This window comes from Capricornis sumatraensis, chromosome 5 (assembly GCF_032405125.1).
Source record: "Capricornis sumatraensis isolate serow.1 chromosome 5, serow.2, whole genome shotgun sequence".
NCBI lineage: Eukaryota > Metazoa > Chordata > Mammalia > Artiodactyla > Bovidae > Capricornis > Capricornis sumatraensis.
Genome location: NC_091073.1, coordinates 57299642 through 57325478, shown reverse-complemented (window position 1 = coordinate 57325478; position 25837 = coordinate 57299642). Strand labels below are relative to the sequence as shown.

The window sequence follows — 25837 nt, the reverse complement described above, 5'->3', positions numbered from 1 at the left end:
CTACAAAATATAAGAATGAGTGCTCATCGTGTCCAACTCTTTGTTACCCCATGGACTGTAATCCACCTGGCTCCTGTCCATGGGATTATCCAGACAAGAATACTGGAGTGGGTGGCCATTTCCTCCTCCAGGGATTTTCCCAAGCCAGGATTCAAACCCACATCTCTTGTGTCTCCTGCTTTGGCAGACAGATCCTTTATGACTGAGCCACCTGGGAAGCCCAAGTAACTAAAATGTTTTTGATCTAAATAAGAAAAATGTGTGTATGTGTATATATATTAATATTTGAATATATAAATTTATTCTAAAAATATTAATTCAGGACGATAGGTGAGAAGAAGAAGGAGATGAGATCAAACTCAGGGAGCTGTTTACTTATAGATATAACACAGATATTGCTAAACAGTGATACAGATAAAGAAAAAATATAACTATGTGTCTTAAGTTAGGTGTAACAAAAAAAGAAAACCTTAGTCAATGGAGGATAGAAAAAAAGATTGCAAATAAGGAAACAGAAAGCATAGTAAATAAAAATGTGAAAAAAGATAACAATTAAACACTAATGGTAAAGTAACTATAAGAATGTAAATGACAGCATGAAAAGGTGAAAAGATATGAGAAGATGAGCCCCCCAGGTAGGAATGCATCCAATAAAGTACTGGGGAAGAGCAGAGGGCAATAACACCTCTATTAAGCAGAAACAATGCTCAGTTGTGGATGTGTCTGTTGATGAAAGTAAAGTCTGACGCTGTAAAGAACAATATTGCATAAGAACTTGGCATGCTAGGCCCATGAATCAAGGTAAATTTGATATAGTTAAGTAGGAGATGGCAAGAGTGAACATCAACATCCAGGAACTGGTGAACTAAAGTGGATGAAGGGAAGTCGCTCAGTCGTGGCTGACTCTTTGAGATCCCATAGACTGTAGCCTACCAGGCTCCTCTGTCCATGGGATTTTCCAGGCAATAGTACTGGAGTGGATCGCCATTTCCTTCTCCAAGGGATCTTCCCAACCCAGGGCTTGAACCCGGGTCTCCCGCATTGTAGACAGATGCTTTACCGTCTGAGCCAATGGGAATGGGCAAATTTGATTCAGATGATCATTACATCTACTATCATGGGCAAGAATCCCTTAGAAGAAATGGAGTAGTCCTCATAGACAACAAAAAAGCCCAAAATGTAGTACTTTGGGCAACCTCAGAAACAACAGAGTGATCTTGGTTTCTTTCCAAGGCAAACCATTCAGTATCACAGTAATCCAAGTCTATGCCTCAATCACTGATGCCAAAGAAGCTGAAGTTGACCAGTTCTATGAAGCCCTACAACACCTTCTAGAACTAAGACCGAAAAAAGATGTCATTTTCAACATAGGAGATTGGAATGCAACAGTAGGAAGTTGAGAGATACCAGGAATAACAGGCAAATTTGGACTTGGGGTACAAAATGCAGCAGGGCAAAAGCTAACAGAATTTTGTCAAGAGAACATGCTTGTCATAGCAAATACCCTTTTCCAACATCACAGATAGTCAATACCAAAATTAGATTGATTGTGAAATTTGCAGCCAAACATGCAGAAGCTCTATAAGAAAGTCAGCAAAAGCAAAACATAGAGCTGACTATGGTTCAGATAATGAACTTTTTAATGCAAAATTCAGGCTTAAATTGAAGAAAGTAGGGAAAACCACTAGGCCATTCAGGTATGACCTAAATCATTTCCTTTATGATTATACAATGGAAGTGACAGATTCAAGGGATTTGATCTGGTAGAAAGAGTGCCTGAAGAACTATGGACAGAAGTTTGTAACATTGTACAAAAGCAGTGACCAAAAGTAACCAAAAGAAAAAGAATGCAAGAAGGAAAAATGGTTGTCTTAGGAGGATTACAAATAACTGAGGAAAGAAAAGAAGCAAAAAAGCAAGGGAGAAAGGGAAAGATATGCTCAAGTGAATTAATTCCAGAAAATAGCAAGGAGAGATAAGAAGGCTTTCTTAAAGAACAATGCAAAGAAATAGATGAAAACAATAGAAGTGGAAAGACTAGAAATTCTTTAAGAAACTTGGAGACATCAAGGAAACATTTCATTTAAGGATATTTCAAGGATAAACATTTCATTCAATAAAGAGCAGAAATGGTAAGGATCTAACAGAAGCTGAAGATATTAAGAAGAGGTGGCAAGAATACACAGAAGAACTGTACAAAAAAAAGACCTTAATTACCCAGATAACCATGATGCTGTGGTCATTCACCTAAAGCCAGACATCCTGGAGTGTAAGTAAAGTGGGCCTTAGGAAGCATTATTATGAACAAAGCTAAAAGATGATGCTGACACTCAGTGTGTCAGCAAATTTGGAAAACTCAGCAATGGTCATAAGACTAGAAAATGTCAGTTTTCATTCCAGTTCCAAAGCAGGCCAATGTCAAAAAAAATGCTCAAACTACCAGACAGTTGCACTCATTTCACATGCTAGCAAAGTTATGCTCAAAATTCTTTAAGTTAGGCTTCAACAGTACATGAACCAAGAACTTCCAGATGTACAAGTTGGGTTTTGAAGAGGCAGAGGAGCCAGAGATCAAATGGCCACCATTCACTGGATCATGGAGAAAGCAAGGGAGTTTCTGAGAAACATCTACTTTTCCTTTATTGACTACACTAAAGCTTTTGACTGTGTGGATCATAACAAATTGTGGGAAATTCTTAAAGAGATGGAAGTACCAGACCACCTTACCTGTCTCCTGAGAAAGTGAGACATCTATAAACAGGTCAAGAAGCAGCAGTTAGAACCAGACATGGAAGAACTGACGGGTTCAAAATTGAAAAAGGAGTACAACAAGGCTGTATATCGTCACCCTGCTTATTTAACTTATATGCAAAATGCCAGGCTGGATGAATCATAAGCTGGAATCAAGATTGCTGGGAGAATTATCAACAATCTCAGATATGCAGATGATACCACTTAATGGCAAGAAGTGAAGAGGAACTAAAGAGTCTCTTGATGAGGGTGAAAGAGGAGAGTGAAAAAGCTGGCTTACAACTCAACATTCAGCAAAGCTAAGATCGTTGCATCAGGACACATCACTTCATGGCAAATTGATGGGGGAAAAGTGGAAACAGTGACAGATTCTATTTTTGGGAGGGTTCCAAAACCACTGTTGATAGTGATTGCAGCTATGTAATTAAAAGACACTTGTTCCTTGGAAGGAAAGCTATGACAAACCTAGACAACATATTAAAAAGCAAAGACATCACATTGCTGACAAAGTGATAGTCAAAGCTATGGTTTTCCTAGTAGTCATGTACAAATGTGAGAGTTGGACGATAAAGAAGGCGAAATACTGAAGAATTGATGCTTTCAAATTTTAAGTGCTGGAGAAGACTCAAGAGTCCCCTGGACTGCAAAGAGATCAAACCAGTCAAAATTAAAGATAATCAACCCTGAACATTCATTGAAAGGACTGATGTTGAAGCTGAAGATCCAATACTTTGGCCACCTAATGCAAAGAGCCAGTCATTGGAAAAGACCCTGATGATGAGAAAGACTGAAGGCAAAAGGAAAAGGGAGCAGCAGAGGATGAGGCAGTTAGATAGCATCACTGATCAATAGACATGGATTTGAGTGAACTCCGGGAGATAGTGGAGGACAGAGGAGCCTGGCATGCTGCAGTTCATGGGGTCGAAAAGAGTTGGAGACCACTTAAGGACTGAACAACTAAAACAACAAAAAGTTAACATACTGCTGGAGAAATTCTTATTCAAACTGGATTTTTTTCAAAGGTATTTTAATGTTTTGGGGACGAATTTAAAATAAAACAATAGGGAAAGCTGAAATTAAAGTGCAAAGGTGTACTACAAAGATGACCAAAGGGAAGCAACAGTAGCAATGTTAATATTAGACTATATAAAACTCAAGATAAAACATTGAAGAAAAAATAATACCAAGTGACCATGAATACATATGTACCTAAAAGAAAAAAATCTATTGCAACATCTGTCAGAAATCTATGAAAAAAAAATCAATAATTGTAGTTGAATACTTTAGCTCACCCCTCTTCAAATCATAAACCTGAATTAAACTTTCTCTTCACCTATTCTATAGGCCATATCTGGTTCCTGTCATCCTCTATATAAAAACACTTCTCAAATCTTAAATTCCATTATCTTACTCATCAAATGCAGTATTCCATTTAGTCCAATCTAGACTCTCCATGGGGAGAAGGCAATGGCACCCCACTCCAGTACTCTTGCCTGGAAAATCCCATGGACGGAGGAGCCTGGTAGGCTGCAGTCCATGGGGTCTCTAGGAGTCGGACACGACTGAGAGACTTCACTTTCACTTTCCACTTTCATGCATTGGAGAAGGAAATGGCAACCCACTCCAGTGTTCTTGCCTGGAGAATCCCAGGGATGGGGGAGCCTGGTGGGCTGCCGTCTCTGGGGTCGCATAGAGTCGGACACGACTGAAGCGACTTAGCAGCAGCAGACTCTCTATGACTGATCAGCTGAAAAATTTTTATTTTTTGACTCTCTATGCCTTTACCCTATTATCTTTCTGCCCAATCATCATGAATATCCCAGAAGTTCAATCTTTCCACTTCTGTTAACTCTGAATTCAAAGTAGAATGGCTCTTGCCCACCAACTTACTGAAATGTCTTTTGTTGCTATTTTCTTTGACTACTTGACTGATCAATTCCGTAGACATTTATCAGTCCTATTTTTTTCACCACATTTGAGTGTGGGGTCATTTCCTCCTTCTTTAAATCAGCTCCTTCAGTGGCACCACACTAGCTATCCTTTTAGTTTATCTTTACAGCCCTTTTCCTCTCACCACTCCTTAAATGTTGGTGATCCCCTCATTCTCAACCTTGGTTTACTACTCTTATTGTATTCCTGTTCTCCAGGAACTTTCTTCCTCATTCGAATTTTCAAGTACTACTTACAGGCTGAAGACTCTTAAATCTCTTTCCCCCTCTAGATTATTCCTCCTCAAAGCAAACTTGTATATCTAGCTCTCACTATCATTTCTGCTTGATGGTCTCACAGATACACAGTTCTAAAATGTTCTAATGTAACACCTCCTAAGAAATCTGTATGTGGGTCAAAAAGCAACAGTTAGAACCGTATGTGAAATAACAGACCGGTTCCAAATCAGGAAAGGAGTATGTCAAGGCTGTATATTGTTACCTTGCTTATTTAACTTATATGCAGAGTACATCATGAGAAATGCTGGACTGGATGAAGCACAAGCTGGAATCAAGACTGCCAGGAGAAATATCAATAACCTCAGATATGGAGATATACCACACTTATGGCAAAAATCAAAGAAGAACTAAAGAGCCTCTTGATGAAAGAGAGAGGAGAGTGCAAAAGTTAGCTTAAAACTCCACATTCAGAAAACTAAGATCATGGCATCTGGTCCCATCACTTCATGGCAAATAGATGGGGAAACAGTGGAAACAGTGGCTGACTTTACTTTGCCAGACACAAATTGGCAGACACAGCAGATGGTGACTGCAGCAATCAAATTAAAAGACGCTTACTCCTTGGAAGAAGAGTTATGACCAACCTAGACAGCATATTAAAAAGCAGAGACATCACTTTGCCAACAAAGGTCCATCTAGTCAAAGCTACGGTTTTTCCAATAATCATGTATGGATGTGAGAGTTGGACTATAAAGAAAGCTGAGCACCAAAGAATTTATGCTTTTGAACTGTGTTGTTGTAGAAGACTCTTGAGAGTCCACTAGACAGCAAGGAGATCCAACCAGCCCATCCTAAAGGAAATCAGTTCTGACTATTCATTGGAAGGACTGATGCTGAAGCTGAAACTCCAATACTTTGGCCACCTGATGCGAAGAACTGACTCATTTGAAAAGACCTTGATGCTGGGAAAGATTGAGGGCAGAAGGAGAAGGGGACGATGGAGGGTGAGATAATTGGATGGACAAGAGTTTGAGTAAACTCCCGGAGTTGGTGATGGACAGGGAAGCTTGGTATGCTGAAGTCTATGGGGTCGCAGAGTCAGACAAGACTGAGCGACTGAACTGAACTGAACTGAATATAAGGCCTCATTTCTCACTGTGCTATGGAAGTAACCTCCCCACTGGTCCCTCTCTCACCCCAAGCTTCTTCTCCTACTAGCTGACAGAGTGATATTAAAGTCAAATCCGATTATGTCACCATAGTCCCCACATTTGAGAGTTTCAAATATTTGGAATTACTTAACATGAAGTACCAGCCTTTCTGTGATTTGTCTATTGCCCAGTTCTCTGGTGTTACCTTCTGTCAATTTTGCCTCTCATTTTCTCCCCACTTCATGCTGTTTCTTTGCTCATACAATCTTACTTAGATAAATTGCCCCACTAGTCATTTTCGTCTAAGTCTACTTGACAGACCTCCAAATCAGAACAGTACTTCTACAGTCCTACATATACCATTGTCCTTTCTACATAATAGTAGATTTGTTTCATTTTTTTTTCTCTTCCCTTCAACTTAGAGCTTTTAGAAAGTATAGAGGATAAGAAAAACAAGACAAGGGTTAATAAATGGCAACCCACTCCAGTACTCTTGCCTAGAAAATTCCATCAATGGAGGAGCCTGGTGGGCTACAGTCCATGGGGTCACAAAGAGTCGGACACGACTGAGTGACTTCACTTTCACTTTTCACTTTCAGCATGTACTATAAAGATGCTATGATAAGAGCAATTTTTATCCATATGACATAGCTGGTACTATGAAAACTCAGAGAATTAGGTAACTAATCCACATAGAGTATCCCCAGGGAAAGAAGAAACCTGAAATGAATTCTGAAGAGTCAGCTGGAATTGTAAGTGGAGACTGAATGAGTAGTTGGTAAAGAAAGGTTGTAAGGAGGGACAACCTGGCCACTGTGAAAGTCATACATGGACCATATAGTTGAATAACAGAGCTCCATCCAAATGTGAAATGATAAGTTTGGGTCAGGTGGCAAGGATTAAATATGAAAGAGTCCTGTGTCCCCATGAGTTCAAATTTGAATTTTATCCTGTAAAGACCCAGGCTATAAAATGCTTATTTGACTTTATATTTGATTGTCTTACCTTTAATCATCAAATTATTCTTAATTCCAACTCCTAAATCCTGAATCTATGGATGCTCTCACAGATTTATTCTGTGGTAGCTTTGATTTCTGGGGTCTTATTTGAATTAGTGATGTGTTCCCTGATGTCACAGGAGGATAAGCATAGAAGAAAGAAATACCAAAAATTGGCAACCACCATCTCCTGAGCATTCACACTGCCCTTGTGTTAGAAAATTTTAAAATGTAAGTGACATCGATGGAAACAGAGATAGTTCCTGAATTCAATCCACCTCCTGAGAAGAACAATTAATGTCTATTCAGAAAGAAAACACCACTAAGAGAATCCTAGAGCATGGAGTTGAGGCTGAAATACCCCCTGCACCTCAGAGATCAAGGCAGACTGCATTAGAAGGTGAGAGAAGCAGCTGCACGTTGATCTGTTGACCCTCCCCTAATGATAGAGACAGAATGAAAGGACAAAAAGGTGATTAAATAGCTAATCCCACTAGGGGAATATAGGTAGAAAAAGATGGAGGACTCCTGTAAATTAAGTATTACTAGAGAAAGCAGATTTGCTTAACCATAAAACCAAGCAGGCTTGCTTAGCAACAAAACCATGCAGCAGAAACACAAGTCATGTCCCCAAACAATAAAATAATGGTGGCATGAGACCCACATCCTTCCCAATAAGCTCAATAAGTTAATGACCCCCCAGACAGGCTCTGTGAACACAACAGTCATTTATGGGAAGGTGACTTTTCAAAATGAAAGACCCTCATTGTACTGAGACTTGAAAATATTTTTCCAAAGTGCTATGACAGTCCAGCCCTAACCATATAGGAAGGGACAAGTAAAGTCCACTGCCTGTGTGAGGGAAGAACTAATGATGGAAACAAGATGTCTACTCAAGAAAGACAAAGAAGGTCTTCCATGCCCCACTTTTCCTTTGGTTATAAAACTATAGCCCACTAGGTTCTCGAGGTGCAGCATTTCTCACTCACCCACTTGTAAGTCTCAAAAGCATCCTATTCTAGTAAGTCTCTTCTCACCTACCACTTCACTTTTGCTGGACTCTTTGCATTGAGACATAAAATACTGTGGTGCCAGAACTCTTTGGAGTCCTGGAAACGACACCTGTTGGTTTCACTAAGACAGTACAACGTTATACACAGAAGTCCCTGACCCCTGGTTGCTCCACTGGGAAAAGAGAACTCAGCGAGGACAATCAGTCACCTTCAACATTGTGAAGCTGCTTTGTAGGAGCCCCTACTTTGATTTCTTACCATGGGAATTGAGAAGAATCTATGGGATCCAGTCGCTGAGAATCTGACTATAATAGAGAAGCAGGGAGGGCTTGTAACACCAAAACACAGATCTTGGCAGATAGTCCTTTAATGCCTGAGGAGCAACCCCAACCAGCAGCTTCACTTGTCAGCAGAACCAAATCAGGGGTACACTCTGACCAGATAATTGGTTGGAGGGGGTGCAGATTTGCCTGATTCAGATCCTCAAGGAGTTTTATCAGTTGTAGAGCCCATTTGCCCATACCCAGGCAAGATGATGAGTCAGAGGCCCCTGGCAGCCTCATCTGACCAGAAGAGCTAGGGACAACTCCTGGAAGCTGTGTGGTACAGTGGTGCTCAAGCCAAGAGGCAGGTGGACAAGCAGAGCTGATCAACCCCAGAGCAAAGCCAATACCAGTCATGGGATCTTCCCCTGCAGGCACAGGCAGGAAGATTAATTCATAGCCAAGGCTGAGGGTAGCTCCTGGTCTCTCTCTAACCTGACAACCTCTTTGGAAAATTGAAAATAGCCTGGAGGGGTCCAACCCCCTCCCTCCCAGGCATAGGGGTTGAAACAGTTTCACCCACTGTGAATAGTGTCCTCTGACTCCAACTGAATCAGAAGGGCTAGCAAAATTACCTGAAAGCTGTACAGCACAGGCACACTCAAGCTGAGCAAAAAGCAAACAGGAGAGCAAAGCCAGTGGCACTGTTTAGCCAAGGAACTTGGGTGTGGGTCAGATTGAGTTAAGATCACGAAGAGCTTTACTGGTTTTAGAGCAGCCTCTCTTACTGTCTGGGCAGGGAATCTAATTAATAGTCTTGCTCATCATTGAATACAGCCTTCAACCTATCCTTCCAGGGAACTTAACAAGAGCACAGGGGAAGATACATGGCCCATTCAATAGCCCCACATACAGTGGCACTTGAACAGAGAACACAACCCGTGACTTCCCCTGTAGAGCAAAATCAGTGGCCTCACCCAACCAGGGAATTCAGTGCATACTCAGGCCTTATTCAGGCACCCAATGAACTGCATAGGTCCAGGGCCCTGGCCTGTTTCTCTGCCAGGAGAGGGAAGCTAATTCATAGCCCCATCTGCTATACCTGCTACATAAAGTCCCAACTATCTAGTTCAGTTCAGTTCAGTTCAGTCGCTCAGTCGTTTCCAACTCTGTGACCCCATGAACCGCAGAACGCCAGGCCTCTCTGTCCACCACCAACTCCTGGAGTCCACTCAACCCCATGTCCATTGAGTCGGTGATGCCATCCAACCATCTCATCCTCTGTCATCCCCTTCTCCTGCCCTTAATCTTTCCCAGCATCAGGGTCCTTTCAAATGAGTCAGTTCTTCACATCAGGTCACCAAAGTATTGGAGTTTCAGCTTCAGCATCAGTCCTTCCAATGAACACCCAGGACTGATCTCCTTTAGGATGGACTGGTTGGATCTCCTTGCAGTCCAAGGGACTCTCAAGAGTCTACTCCAACGCCACAATTCAAAAGCATCAATTCTTCGGTGCTCAGCTTTCTTTATAGTCCAACTCTCACATCCATACATGACCACTGGAAAAACCATAGCCTTGACTAGACAGATCTTTGTTGTAAGCCTGATCAAAGAATTCAAGCAACTGTGGAGCCCATTCAACATCCTCACTTATGTAAGGAACAAAGCTAGCAGTCCTATCCAGCTGCTCTCAGCTGGTGGCACAACCCCCAATCCATGTCCTCAGTTGCCTGGCACAAATAGATCATAATAATAGGAATTACCTGCACAAAGACTTTAGTGGCAGACTCACCCAGAAACCAAAACTGAGCAGCCTGGTGAAGAACTGTCACTGACAAAGCAAGCCTGTAAAATCTGCAAGGGCAGCCCTATTAATCAGATGCACAGAAATCAACTCAAGGAACTAAGGATCACAAAAAGTCAGGTAAATATGATACCACCAAAGTAAACTAATAAAACTCGGATAACTAAGTCTAAATAAATGGAGATCTGTGAAATGTCTGATTAAACAATAAAGATTTCAGAATAATCCTTTTAAGGAAGTGTAACCTACATGAAAAAAAATGATGTCTTTTTTTATTATAGAGCACTGGAATGCAAAAGTAGGAAGTCGAGATACCTGGAGTAACAGGCAACTTTGGCCCTGGAGTACAAAACAGGCAGGTCAAAGGCTAACAGAGTTTTGCCAAGAAAATGCACTGGTCACAGCAAACACCCTCTTCCAACAACACCAGAGAAGACTCTACACATGGACATCACCAGATGGTCAATACTGAAACAAAATTAAGAAATATAATAATCTATTATTAATAATCTGATATAAAATGTATAAATTGTAACAGCAATAACTGAGGAGAAGTGCAAAGAATACAAATTCTATGAAGTTACTTGCTATTAATTTAATATAGGGTGTTACAAGCTGGATTTAGTAAAGACCAGCGATCAAAATGCCAACCTCTTTTGGATCATAGAAAAAACAAGAGAATTGCAGAAGAACATCTACTTCTGATTCACTGACTATGCTAACGCCTTTGACTGTGTGGATCAAACAAACTGGAAAATTCTTAAACAGATGGAAATACCAGACCACCTTACCTGCCTCCTGCAAAACCTGTATGCAGGTCAAGAAGCAACTGTTAAAACTGGACATGGAACAATGGACTGGTTCAAAATTGGGAAAGGAATACGTCAAGGCTGTATGTTATCACCCTGCTTATTTAACTTCTATGCAGAGTACATCACACAAAGTGCCCACACAAAGCACAAACAGGAATTAAGATTCCAGGGAGAAATATCAATAACTTCAGATATGCAGATGACACCACCCTTATGCCAGAAAGTGAAGAGGAACTAAAGAGCCTCTTGATGAAAGTGAAAGAGGAGAGTGGAAAAGTTGGCTTAAAACTCAATATTCATAAAACGAAGATCATGGCATCCAGTTCCATCACTTCATGGCAAATAGATGGGGAAACAGTGGAAACAGTGACAGACTTTATTTTCTTGGGGTCCAAAATCACTGCAGATGGTGATTGCAGCCATGAAATTAAAAGATGCTTGCTCCTTGGAAGAAAAGTTACGACAAAGCTAGATAACATATTAAGAAGCAGAGACATTACTTTGCCAACAAAGGTCCATCTAGTCAAAGCTATGTTTTTTCCAGTGGTCATGTATGGATGTGAGAGTTGGACCATAAAGAAAGCTGGGAGCCAAAGGATTCTTGTTTTTGAACTGTGGTATTGGAGAAGACTCTTGAGAGTCCCTTGGACTTCAAGGAGATTAAAACAGTCAATCCTACGGGAAATCAGTCCTGAATATTCATTGGAAAGACTGCTGCTGAAACTGAAGCTCCAATACTTTGGCCACCTGATGGGAAGAGCTGACTCATTTGAAAAGACCCTGATGCTGGGAAAGATTGAAGGCAGGAGGAGAAGTGGATGACAGAGGACAAGTTGGTTGGATGACTCAATGGAAACGAGTTTGACCAAGCTATGGGCGATGGTAAAGGACAGGGAAGCCTGGTGTGCTGCAGTCCATGGGGTTGCAAAGAGTCAGACACACCTAAGAGACTGGACAATGAACAAATTTTATGTAATTCTCATGGAAAACACTGCAGGTGGTGCTAGCAGTAAAGAACCCATCTGCCAATGCAGAAGACATAAGAGACAGGGGTTCAATGTTTGAATTGGGAAGATCCCCTGGAGAAGGGCATGGCAACGCACTCCAGCATCTTGCCTGAAGAATCCCATACCTGGTGCACTACAGTTGATTGTTGCAAGAGACTGAAACAACTGAGCACATGGAAAACACAGGGAAAATCTTATACTAATTACACAAAAGAACTTGATAAAGAAGTCAAAGTATGTTGATTCCAAAGACAAAACAAAACAGAACAAAAAGATAGCGGGATAAGAAACAGAGATTGTTGAAGCTACCAAACAGCCAGAAAGCAACTAATAATATTTTGTTGTAGTAAGCCCTTACAGCTTCCTAGGTGGTTCAGTGGTAAAACATCTGCCTGCCAAGGCAGTAGATGCAAGAGACACAGGTTTGATCCTTGGGTCAGAAAGATCCCTCAGAGTAGAAAATGGCAATTCACTCCAGTATTCTTGCCTGGGAAATTCCATGGACAGAGGAACCTTGGTGGGCTACAGTCCATGCAGTTGCAAAGAGTCAGACATGACTGAGCACAAGCACACACAAGCCCTTGCCTATCAGTAATTGTTTTAAATATAAACAGATTAAATTATCCAATTCAAAGACATAGTGTCAATGAGTGGATGAAAAAAAAAAAAAAGATTCAACAACCTCTGTCTCTAGTAGACTCACTTTGACTGTAAGGACAAACAGAGATTGAGAGTGAAGGGATGGAAAAAGACATTTCAAACAATGGTAACTAAAAGAAAGTAGGAATAGTTTACATTGATTACATCAGACAAAACAGACAAACTAAAAATGGCAAAAAAAAAAAAAAGAAAAGAAAAAAGAGAAAGAAACAAGGAAAGCCATTATATAAAGGTAAAGCGGTCAATACAACAAACTGATATAACAATTTATGAGCCCAACATCAGAGCATATAAATATATAAAGCAACGGCTAACAGAGCTAACGAGAAAAATAAACAGTATAGTAATTATAAATAATAATATTTGAAGACTTTTTACCACTCTCAACAATGGATAGATTATCCACACAGAGAATCAATAAGGAAATGGTAGATTTGAACAAATTCAAAGGATCATAAAGGGCAACACAGAACAACTATGTTTTTCAAAAAACTGTGAAGCCTAGATGAAATGGGAAAATTCTTAAAAGCATAAAACTTATTAAGACTGAATCAAGAAGAAGTAGAAAATCTGAATATACCAATTACTAGTGGAGATTGAATTAAATTAGAAACAAAAAATCCCCCAGTGAGATGGGTTCACTGGTGAATTTTATCAAACATTCCAAGAAGAATTAACACCAATCCTTATCAAAGTCTTCCCAAAAAAATCAAAGAGGAGGGAACACTCTCTAACTGATTTTATGAGGCCAGCATTATCTTGATACTAAAATCAGAAAATGAGATTACTAAAAAAGAAAGCAACAGGCCAATATCCCTGATGAATATAGATGCAAAAGTTCTCAATAAGATACTAGCAAATTAAACGCAGCACATATGAAAAACATAATTCACCAGTGATCAATCTATGAAAAGGGAAAAAAAGTGTTTGCAAACCATACATCTGATAAGGAGTTAATGACCAAGACCTATAGAAAAGATCCTACAACAACAATAAAAATGCAATTGAAAAAATGAGAGGACCTGAATACATATTTCTCCAAAGAAAATAAACAAAAGGGCAACAGGTACATGACAAGATCCTTAACGTCATTAGTTATTAGGGGAATGCAAATTCAAACCACAATGAGATATCACCTTATACCTGTGAGAATAGCAATCACAAAAAGATAAGATAATAATGCTGGCAAGGCTGTGGAAAAAAGATTACCCTTTTATGATATTGGTGAGATTGTAAATTGATACAGCTACTCTAGAAAACAGTATTCAGGATCCTCAAAAACATTAAAAATAGAACTACCTTATGATACCAAAATTCCGCTCTTGGGAATATACCCAAAGCTAATAAAAACAATACCTTGAAAAGATATCTGCAGCCCCATGTTCACAGTATTTATAAAACCAAGATAGGAAAGCAACCTGTGTCCATCCATCAGTGGATGGCTAAAGAAACTGTGAAATATATAAATAAGAATGCTATTTAAGCATGAAAAAACAAGGAAATCCTATCATTGGCAACAACATGAATAGACCTTGAGGGCATTATGCCAAGTGAAATCAGTCAGACAGAGAAAGACAAATAGTGTGTGATCTCACTTATATATGGATTATAAAACAAAAACAAAAAAACTCATAGAAAAAGATATCAGACTTGTAGCTACCAGAAGTGGGGTGGGGGAAAGTGGTATGGAATTGGAGAAAGGTGGTCACAAGATACAAACTAAAATTATAGGATAAATAACTACTAGGGGTATAATGTACTACAATGTAACAACTATATTTCACAATGTTATATGATATACAGGGAAGTTTTCAAGAGGAAATTTTTTTTCTTCTTTTCTCCTCTTTCTTTTATTGTGTCTACATGACAAGACGGATGTTTACTGAGTTTATTGCGGTAATCATTTCATAATATATGCAAATTAAATCATCATGCTATATGCCTCAAATATATACAGTTATTATGTCAATTATTCCTCAGTAAAAAACAATTTAAAGTAATCATAAAAGTAGAGATCACAGAAGTTCCCTACAACCCACCCAGAATAAGTATCAGAAGAACTCTTCAAGCTGTAGAAATGTTAGTAAGAGAGGTTAAGGATTGAGACCCCACAACTGGTAAGTGGTAGTTTTAACCTCATGCTGTCTGACTCTAAAGAATGCACACTTTCTGCTTTGTAACAAGGACTCCTAGAACTAATCAAAGAATATCAGGAAATGGCAAAAAAGTAAGATGTATCTTAGCTACTAAAGACAGCAAAACTGGAATTGATGGCAGTATGTGAAAATGTGTCTATGATAAATTAAATTCAAAACCACACATGTTAAAACTATAACAGATGAAATAAAACTATGATTAACTGGACATTAATGACAGAAGAGCCTTTTAATACACAGTTTAAAGAAAAACGGTTAAAAATTTAGAAAATATTCATCTGAAGCCAGCGTGCATGTTGTCCCTAGACCATTGCACATATTGAAGCTTTCAACCCTTCCCAGCCATGCAACTCCTTTTGACTGACACCACCTAAAGGACCTCTAAGATCAGGTAAATTTCTCTTATAATGTACAACCTTATTATAAAATAAAAGGAAAGCTGTGTTCCTAAGAAATAAAACTGCTTACTTAAGAAAATTAACATATGTTACTCATTCTTTCTCATTTCTTAGAAAACATATTTCACAACACAGAGTACTTACAATCACAGCATCATATTTCATAAGATACATACTCTGATCATTTTCTGGGTTTTGCCTAGAATTGACAGGCATATGCATATCTTTTGGAATTTGTTTTTTCCTTTGTAAATCAAACTTCCACACAAGGGAAAACTTTGAAAGAAGGTGGTTATGAGACAAATTGTATTGGGTGAGTTCTAATATTTACTGTACAGATGAACAGATGATTCTCATCTAACATATTTTTATGACCATCATAGAGTGAACAGAGAATCTAGTTGTACATTTTTTTTTGGAAAATTCTTTATATATTTGTTACCGAAATGTTTAAGTAAATATACATGTAGAGATTTAAATTCAGTTTTGGATTTTAACTAGGCATGTTTTGTGATTGCTTTATATTTTATTAAACAATCTACTAGATCCTTCCTCTTTTCTCTTTTCTAGATCAACATAAAATTTGCAAAAGAAAATTTTCCTCTATCATTTGGAATTTAAATACTTAGATATTGAGTATTATTCTTTTGCACCTGGAGACTATAGACTTTCCTAAAGAGCAGTAACCTGAATTCAGTAAAAATCACCAGGAATGTAGAATGGGAGATTAAATCTAGAAGCAAATAGGACCACAGCTTCATCTAACTAATCAAATGGAAAAAAGAAAAGAAAAGAATAGAAAACTCAGTTATGGATGTAGGTTTTCTACACTGCAATATTAAAGGAAGTCTTTTTCCCAGTTCAAGTTCTTTCCCACTTCTATTGATTTTTCAGGATTTTTTTAAGGTCCATTTACAAGCAAGTCACAATAATTACGAACTCCACAAAGCTAAACACTCATTCATTTTATATCTTCAGCACCTCAAATTTTCTCTTAGTAAATGGAAAGCAAGTATTTGTTGAAAATAGAAAGGAATGAATAATCAGTAATTAAAAACTCAGATACAATACGGTAAAATATTAAGTGCAAGAAGACTATTAGTCTCATTCTGATAAACATTTCTAGAGTAAATTTTTACTGTTATTTAAATTCTACTTGTTTCATCTTAATGGGTACTTCAGAAAATGTAACTGTTGATAAATGTTTTAACTAAAGCTATCAGAAAACCAGTACAATACAAGCTAAATTTTCTTAACATAAATTACTAATAGAACTTATTTTGACTCACATTGATACAAACTGAAATAAAAATTTAAAAATGAATTGTTATATTTCATGCATAACAATTCTTATGGAAATAACTAATTATTAAAAATTAATAAATTAAGATATCCTTTTTGTTTAATGAATTTGTATATAGAATGTTTACTATAAAAATATTGACTTCAATTTCTTGAAGTTTTTTTTTTCCAAAAAACTATATATTTTCATAAATCAGTCATTAGACATACATGCCATTCCGTATTGTCATCTTCTTTGCCAAGAGTTAGCAACTTGGTGAGTGGATTTCCAGTGAGACCAGTGTCACTCTCGGGAGACGGGTGTCCATGCTGCACCAGAAGTTCACTGCTTGGCGTGGGAGGATGTGACCTTTTAAAACTTTGGTTGAGAATCTGGTGGTCAAGGGTCATGAAGGGTTTTACTTGCTGTCGCTGAACCTTCTGTAGCTGAGTCCTTGCAGGACTTTCCAAGTGTGCTGGGACCTACCAAATAGAAACCAAACATATGCAATGTGTAGCATCATCTGGTAAAGAAGTTCCACTTTTGACAACTGAATTATGACAGTAAACATTATAATGTCCAGTTTCTTTCTTATTTATGATCTATACATCTGTCATAATTTATGTAAGATATTAATGGATTATAGTTTTAAGGAATAATTTAAACTTTACTAAAATATTTTAGTAAATATTCAAGGGATTAGATCTGATAGACAGGGATTAGATTCAAGGGATTAGATCTGATAGACAGAGTACCTGATGAACTATGGACAGAGGTTTGTGACACTGTACAGGAGGCAGGGATCAAGACCATCCCCAAGGAAAAGAAATGCAAAAAGGCAAAATGGTTGTCTGAGGAGGCCTTACAAATAGCTGTGAAGTGAAGAGAAGTGAAAAGATAGAAGAGAAGAGAAATAGAAGTGACAGGCAAAGGAGAAAAGGAAAGATATACCCATTTGAATGCAGAGTTCCAAAGAATAGCAAGGAGAGATAAGAAAGCCTTCCTCAGTGATCAGTACAAAGAAATGGAGGAAAACAATAGAATGGAAGAGTCTAAAGATCTCTTCAAGAAAATTAGAGATACCAAGGGAACATTTCATGCAAAGATGGGCTCAATAAAGGACAGAAATGGTATGGACCTAACAGAAACAGAAGATATTAAGAAGAGGTGGCAACAATACACAGAAGAACTATACAAATATGATCTCTACGACCCAGATAATCATGATGGTGTGAATGCGAAGTCAAGTGGGCCTTAGGAAACATCACTACAACTAAAGCTAGGGAGGTGATGGAATTCCAGTTGAGTTATTTCAAATCCTAAAAGCTGATGCTGTGAAAGTGCTGCACTCAATATGCCAGCAAATCTGGAAAGCTCAGCAGTGGCCACATGACTGGAAAAGGTCAGTTTTCATTCCAATCTCAAAGAAAAGCAATGCCAAAGAATGTTCAAACTACCACACAGTTGCACTCATCTCACACACTAGCAAAGTAATGCTCAAAATTCTCCAAGCCAGGCTTCAGCAGTACATGAACCGTGAACTTCCATATGTTCAAGCTGGATTTAGAAAAGCCAGAGGAACCAGAGATCAAATTGGTAACATCTGTTGGATCGTCGAAAAAGTGAGAGAGTTCCAGAAAAACATCTACTTCTGCTTCATTGACTATGCAGAAGCCTCTGACTGTGTGGATCACCACAAAATGTGGAAAATTCTTCAAGAGATGGGAATACCAGACGACCTGACCCGCCTCCTAATAAATCGGCATGCAGGTCAAGAAGCAACAGTTAGAACTGGACATGGAACAACAGACTGGTTTCAAATTGGGAAAGGAGTATGTCAAGGCTACATATTGTCACCCTGCTTATTTAACTTATACGCAGAATACATCATGAGAAATGCTGGACTGGATGAAGCACAAGCTGGAATTGAGATTGCCAGAAGAAATATCAACAACCTCAGATATGCAGATGATACCATCTTATGGCAGAAAGCAAAGGAGAACTAAAGAGCCTCTTGATGAAGGTGAAAGAGGAGAGTGAAAAAGTTGGCTTCATATTCAACATTCAAAAACAAAGGTCATGGTATCCGGTCCCATCACTTCATGGCAAACAGATGGGGAAACAATGGCAACAGTGAGAGACTATTTTGGAGACTATCACTGCAGATGGTGACTGCAGCCATGAATTTCAAAGACACTTGCTCCTTGGAAGAAAAACTGTGACCACCCTAGACAGCATATTAAAAAGCAGAGACATTACTTTACCAACAAATGTTCGTCTAGTCAAAGATTTGGTTTTTCCAGTAGTTATGTGTGGATGTGAGAGTTGGACTATAAAGAAAGCTGAACACAAAAGAATTGATGCTTTGAACTGTGGTGTTGGAGAAGACTCTTGAGAGTCCCTTGGACTGCAAGATCAAGCCAGTCAATCCTAAAATAAATCAGTCCTAACTATTCATAGGAAGGACTGATGCTGACACTGAAACTCCAATATTTTGGCCACCCGATGTGAAGAACTGACTCATTGGAAAAGACCCTAAAGCTGGGAAAGATTGAAGGCGGGAGAAGGGGATGACAGAGGATGAGATCGTTGGATGGCATCACCAACTTGATGGACATGAGTTTGAGTAAACTCTGGGAGTTGATAGACAGGGAGACCTGGCATGCTTCAGTCCATGGGGTCGCAAAGAGTCGGACCTGACTGAGCAACTGAGCTGAACTGAAAATATTTTAAATGTTAACCAACTGTTTAAGAATAGCCATTAAAATAACATGCAACTGGTACCAAACATGGAATAAATATATAGGCCGCAAAACTTTTTGAGGATCTGATAAGAATGACTAAAATAATAAAAGGAATATACAGCTAATTCACTATTATTAGGGATTTTTATATAATATATATCTCCTAGGTTCCTTTGTATTACATATAAATATTATATTGAATATAATATAATTATTTTTAATTAAAAGTTTAAAAAATTATCCATGGAGGAACAGAGACTAGAAATAAATATACTAAATATTGTCTGATACTTTATGGGTGATGAAAACCTAGGTGATTTTTTTTCAATTTTCTATATTTTCAAGGTTTTGATACTGAGTTCATTTTCAGCTTTAAAAAATCTTAATTTTAAATGCTTCTGTATTCTCACTTTATAATAACAATACTTTATTAAAGTCATTATGAATTGACAGAAAGAAAAGCATTCAGAGAAAAAACTAGTGTCATGTGCCAACTAAGCAACTATCCACTATTTTGAAATTCCTCTTTCAAAACATAGACTTAAAATTCTGGACATCTTCAGTCTAATTATCATAGTTAATGATATACAATTATTTGTATAAGGACAACTTTAAGTACTCTAAGCTTTCCCTTTAAAAGCCTCTGAAAATAGGATTGCCCACCAGCCCCCGTTATATTTACTATGTTGCAATATGGCTTCTAATACATTTTCCTCAAGTGGCCTATATATAATCCTATTTAATATTTCCCTCATGTTAAACAATAGTAACGATTGCTGTACAGTGCTTATTTTTCCTTTTATTTCAGTTTCACAATCTACTCCTTAAATCCCTTAACATGCATTAGCTCAGATAAATAGCCTTTACAAAGGATTTTGCATTTAAATTAGCTGGTTTGGGTTACAATATTGTAGTAGTTACTTCAGTTTAATTCTGTTATGCTGACATTTTTAGCATTATTTTAATTGTACTACCATAAAATAATTTTTCAGTCATATAAAAAAGATTAAGATTGGTAATAAAGATTACACATATTACTAATTATATTGCTATGAGCTTTAAGTTGTAAAATAACATTTCATTAAAATGCCAGTGGTAATTTTTTAGGGTAGCTATTTAGATTATTCTACAGTTTTAAATTAATCCTTCTTAATCCACATTCATCTACAAAACATACATTATATATAGCATTTTAAGATTCACAAATCTGATTTATTTTCACACAATGTAAATGAATGCTAAAGAACCCTGCATATTTTTCTAAGAAAAGTATGTTGAATCAGAATATACAACATTCATTAACTAATTTATTTTTCACTATTCATTCATTGATGCTAAAAACATCATTAGAGTACTTATTGCAGTACGTGTTACATCAAGTGTCCATGGGAAGTCATAGTTGTGACCCTAGGGCTCTAGAAATTTACAATATACTTGGGCAATATTAATACCAACTACAGCAAAAATGACAATAATGATAAATACAGAAATATGCAACAAGTATCAAGCACTCTGCTAAGCATTTTACACATATTATTTCATTTACTTCTTATTACAATCTTAGGATATAGATATGAATAATGTCTACATTACACTATACAATTGAAGACACTAGAACTTAGGTTAAATGGCATGGCTGTCATCATTCCACTGGCAAGGGAAGGAGTGGGAATACAGGGCCTGGCTTTCTAAGCACTACAGGATATTGGTTCCTGATTGAAATTACTGGAACACAAAGCAAAAAGCTCAGAAATGTATTATCGTTGTTGTTGTTTACTTGCTAAGTCTGACTCTTTTGTGATCCCATGGACTGTAGCCTTCCAGGTTCCTCAGTCCATGGGATTTCCCAGGCAAAAATACTGAAGTAGGTTGCCATTTTCTTCTTCAGGGGATCTTCCAGGCCCAAGGCTGAACCCATGTCTCCCACTTGGCAGGCAGATTCTTTACCACTGAGCCACCTGGGAGGTAAACCATAATCAGAGTTTCAAAGTCTTCACCTATAAGGCCAGAGCAGTTGCAGACTGCGAATTGGTTCTTTAGATTATCAAAGAGATTAAGACCACTTAGATGTAAGGAAGTTTTTCTATTAAAAATAATAAGTAAAAAACATTTCTTGAACTCTGAATTACTCAAATAATAATAATTATTATTATTGTTTTCATAATCTCTGAATTATGTCTCAACATTATCTCTCTGGAATGCTGTTACTGCAACTAAAAATAATAATCAGCTTAAATTCAAGACTTTTATTTCATGTAAAAGTATTTATTTACTTTTATTCTCCCTATTTTCCAAAACATTATAAATAACTAAGAGCTGTAAATGTGGTGTGGAGTAGGGAAAGACACCCCACTCCAGTATTCTTGTCTGGAAAATTCTATGGCCAGAGGAGCCTGGTGGACTACAGTCCATGGGGTCACAAAAGGTTGGACATGACTGAGCAACTGAGCACACACACATGTAAATGTGCTGAAAGGTATTTACACCATTAGATGCAGGCGGAAGATTAATATTGCAACCGAGTGCCAAATTTACCCATGAGCATCCTGACAACAAAGGGAAAAGGAAAATTATTAAAACATATTAGGTGGAACCTTCTGGAATCACAGATACTTGACCATTTTGATCTACAAAATGTCTGTTCCATATTGTTGTTCAGTCACTCAGTTGTTTCCAGCTCTTTGCAACCCCATGGACTGCAGCACACCAGGCTTCCCTGTCCTTCACCATCTCCCAGAGCTTGATCAAACTCATGTCCATTGAGTTGGTGATGCCACCCAACCATCTTGTCCTCTGTCATACCCTTCTCCTCCTACCTTCAATCTTTCAGGCACCAGGGCCTTTTCCAATGACTCAGTTCTTCGCCTCAGGTGGCCAAAGTATTGGAGTTTCAGTTTTAGCACTAGTCCCTTCAATGATATTCAGGATTGATTTGCTTTAGGATTGACTGGTTTGATCTCCTTGCAGTTCAAGGGACTCTTAAGAATCTTCTCCAACACCACAGTTCAAAAGCATCAATTCTTCAGCACTCAGCCTTTTTTATTGTCCAGCTCTCATATCCATACATGACTACTGGAAAAACCATAGCTTTGACTACACAGATTTTTGTAGGCAAAGTAATGTCTCTGCTGTTTAATATGTTGTCTAGCTTTGTCATAGCTTTTCTACCAAGGAGCAAGCATCTTTTAATTTCATGGCTGCAGTCACCACCTGCAGTGATTTTGGAGCCCAAGAAAATAAATTCTGTCACTGTTTCCATCGTTTCCCCATCTATTCACCATGAAGTGATGGGACCAGATGCCACAGTCTCCATTTTCTGAGTTTTGAGTTTTAAGCCAACTTTTCACTCTCCTCTTTCACTTTCATCAAGAGGCTCCTTAGTTCCTCTTGCTTTCTGCCATAAGGGTGGTGTAATCTGCATATCTGAGGTTATTGATATTTCTCCCATCATTCTTGATTCCAGCTTGTGCTTTATCCAGCTTGGAATTTCACATGCTTTGATGCTGGGAGGGATTGGGGGCAGGAGGAGAAGGGGACGACAGAGGATGAGATGGCTGGATGACATCACTGACTCGATGGACGTGAGTCTGAGTGAACTCCGGGAGTTGGTGATGGACAGGGAGGCCTGGCGTGCTGCGATTCATGGGGTCGCAAAGAGTCAGACACGATTGAGTGACTGAACCGAACTGATTCTTCATATAAGTTAAATAAGTAGGGTGGCAATATACAGCCTTGACATACTCCTTTCCCAATTTTGAACCAGTCCATTGTTCCATATCTGGTTCTAACTGTGGCTTCTTGACCTGCATATAGGTTTCTCAGGAGGCAGGTAAGGTGGTCTGGTATTTCTATCTCTTAGAGAAATTTCCACAGTTATAATTCAACCTAATGTATATTTCTTAAAAGTAATTAAATCATACCAGCTCTGAGGAAAGACATATATTTTTCAGAAAAATATCCAAAATTTATAAACTAGGTTTTTTCATAAAAGACATAATTGATATAATTCTAGTAGCAGATTTGTAATATGTGCAGTGAAATCCTTTACATTCTCAGGTTTAAATATATATATATATATATGTACACATACATATATATATTTATTTATTATCTTAAACTGAGTCATCCATGAACAATCTGAGACTTGACTATGGGAGGTTTACTGGGGGCTGCTCTCAAAACCAGTTTGACACTAGAATGAGGGAAGCAGGATCAGATGGAAGCAAGTGTAATTCAGTCACGAAGGGGATAATGTTGGCCAAGCACCATAACATCCACCACATTTATTCTTGATCAAAAGCCCAAAGCATAATATGAATCAGCTCAAGTGAAAGCCCAAACATAAAACTTTATATTAATTTGACTTGACCCTTAGATACCAGAGATCACACTTAGACCAGGTGGAACAATGTTTTCCAAACCACTTTATACAGCAGAACAGACTGGTTCCAAATAGGAAAAGGAGTACATCAAGGCTATATATTGTCACCCTGCTTATTTAACTTCTATGCAGAGTACATCATGAGAAACTCTGGGCTGGAAGAAGCACAAGCTGGAATCAAGATTGCTGGAAGAAATATCAATAACCTCAGATAAGCAGATGACACCACCCTTATGGCAGAAAGTGAAGAGGAACTAAAAAGCCTCTGGATGAAAGTGAAAGAGGAGAGTGAAAAAGTTGGCTTAAAGCTCAACATTCAGAAAACGAAGATCATGGATCTGGTCCCATCACTTCATGGCAAATAGATGGGGAAACAGGGGAAACAGTGTCAGACTTTATTTTGGGGGGCTTCAAAATCACTGCAGATGGTGACTGCAGCCATGAAATTAAAAGACACTTACTCCTTGGAAAGAAAGTTATGACCAACCTAGACAGCATATTAAAAAGCAGAGATATTACATTGCCAACAAAGGTCCATCTAGTCAAGGCTATGGTTTTTCCAGTAGTCATGTATGGATGTGAGAGTTGGACTGTGAAGAAAGCTGAGCACTGAAGAACTGATGCTTTTGAACTGTGGTGTTGGAGAAGACTCTTGAGATTCCCTTGGACTGTAAGGAGATCCAACCAATCCATTCTAAAGGAGATCAGCCCTGGGATTTCTTTGGAAGGAATGATGCTAAAGCTGAAACTCCAGTATTTTGGCCACCTCATGCGAAGAGTTGACTCATTGGAAAAGAGTCTGATGCTGGGAGGGATTGGGGGCAGGAGGAGAAGGGGATGACAGAGGATGAGATGGCTGGATGGCATCACAGACTCGATGGACATGAGTTTGAGCAGACCCTGGGAGTTGGTGATGGACAGGGAGGCCTGGCATGCTGCGATTCATGGGGTCACAAAGAGTCGGACACGACTGAGTGACTGAACTGAACTAAACTGAAATACTGAACCTAGAGGATCAGCTCATTAGATCCTAAACCCAATATCAGTTATCTCAAGCTTTGATAGAAATTATGTTTTTTTCAGAAGTTCCATTATTTGGAGTTACAAAAATGAAACAGCTTAAAACATCCAATTATTTTTTTAATGTGTTTCAAATGTAGTTAAGCTCTCATAATCTAATAGAGAGATGTGGATCTTTTTAAAAAGTAGAAATGCATGTGTTGATATGCTATAAAAATGCTTACATTCATTAATAAGATAACAGAGGGAATGTACTTAATGGGCCAATTGAAGAATTTTTTTAAATTAGAAATACACAAATTCCTACAAGTACAAGAGGCTAAAGAAGTTGGTCAAGAAAAGGGAAAAAAAGCATTATTCTGGTTGTAGAAAATATAATCACTGGGGAATCACAAATGCAAACTATATGTGTTTATGGTTTTTTTTTTTCTAATTTCTATTCCTATTTTTAGACTAGAATAGGTGCAGGAAAATTCTGTTTATTGAGAGAATGATGGAAACCCATGAGCAAGCCCGGCCAATACTACAGACAAAAAGTCAGATATTCTCTGACACAGCAGAAGATGATTAAGAATATCTGATACCTGAGATTTATTTTAAATTCCAAGGTTTAGATCAGTCTTGGATGGTTTCACCTATAGAAATCAATAAATATTAAGTTAGAAATTAAAACTAACAAAGTGTTATGCGGCCCTATTTGTGTTTGTATTTAAAATCTCCTGGTAGGTAGTAGAGCTGTGGAGTAATACAGGCCAGGCAAGCAGTCCTGGCTAGAAGGGCTCTCTGTGTTCCCATGAGGAGGCATTCTTATTCTCACGTGAAGTGAAGTGAAATGGAGTGAAACCGCTCAGTCGTGTCCAGCTCCTTGTGACCCCGTGGATTGTAGCCTACCAGGCTCCTCTGTCCATGGAATTTTCCAGGCAGGAGTACTGGAGTGGGTTGCCACATGAATTATCCCAATTTACATTTCATTGTGCCACACTATAGCCTTTTCATTTAGTCCTCAGATGAGTTTCAGATCCTATCTAGTGGATAGCAACAGGAAGGGTATTTTGTGGGAGAAAATTTTAGAAACAATTGGTTGGGTGGCTGTACAAAAAAACAAAAACTGTGAAGGACTTCATCAACGCTGTGATTCTCTGTCTATGATATTGTCTACTTTTATCATATATTCTTAAATATTGGTACAAATCATATAAAAACTTTTAAACATAATTCATATTTATGCA

The 25837-nt window shown here is 38.2% G+C and overlaps 1 protein-coding gene across 1 annotated transcript in view; it reads right to left on the bottom strand.

Annotated features, from left to right (window-relative positions):
* Positions 1 to 25837, bottom strand: part of TFEC (transcription factor EC) — a 105836-nt gene that overhangs the window by 49695 nt on the left and 30304 nt on the right. Inside the window, exon 2 of the mRNA XM_068973086.1 lies at positions 16694 to 16945. Within this exon, the coding sequence (XP_068829187.1) occupies positions 16694 to 16873 (180 nt within the window). The 5' untranslated portion in view covers positions 16874 to 16945. The remainder of the gene's footprint in view (positions 1 to 16693; positions 16946 to 25837) is intronic.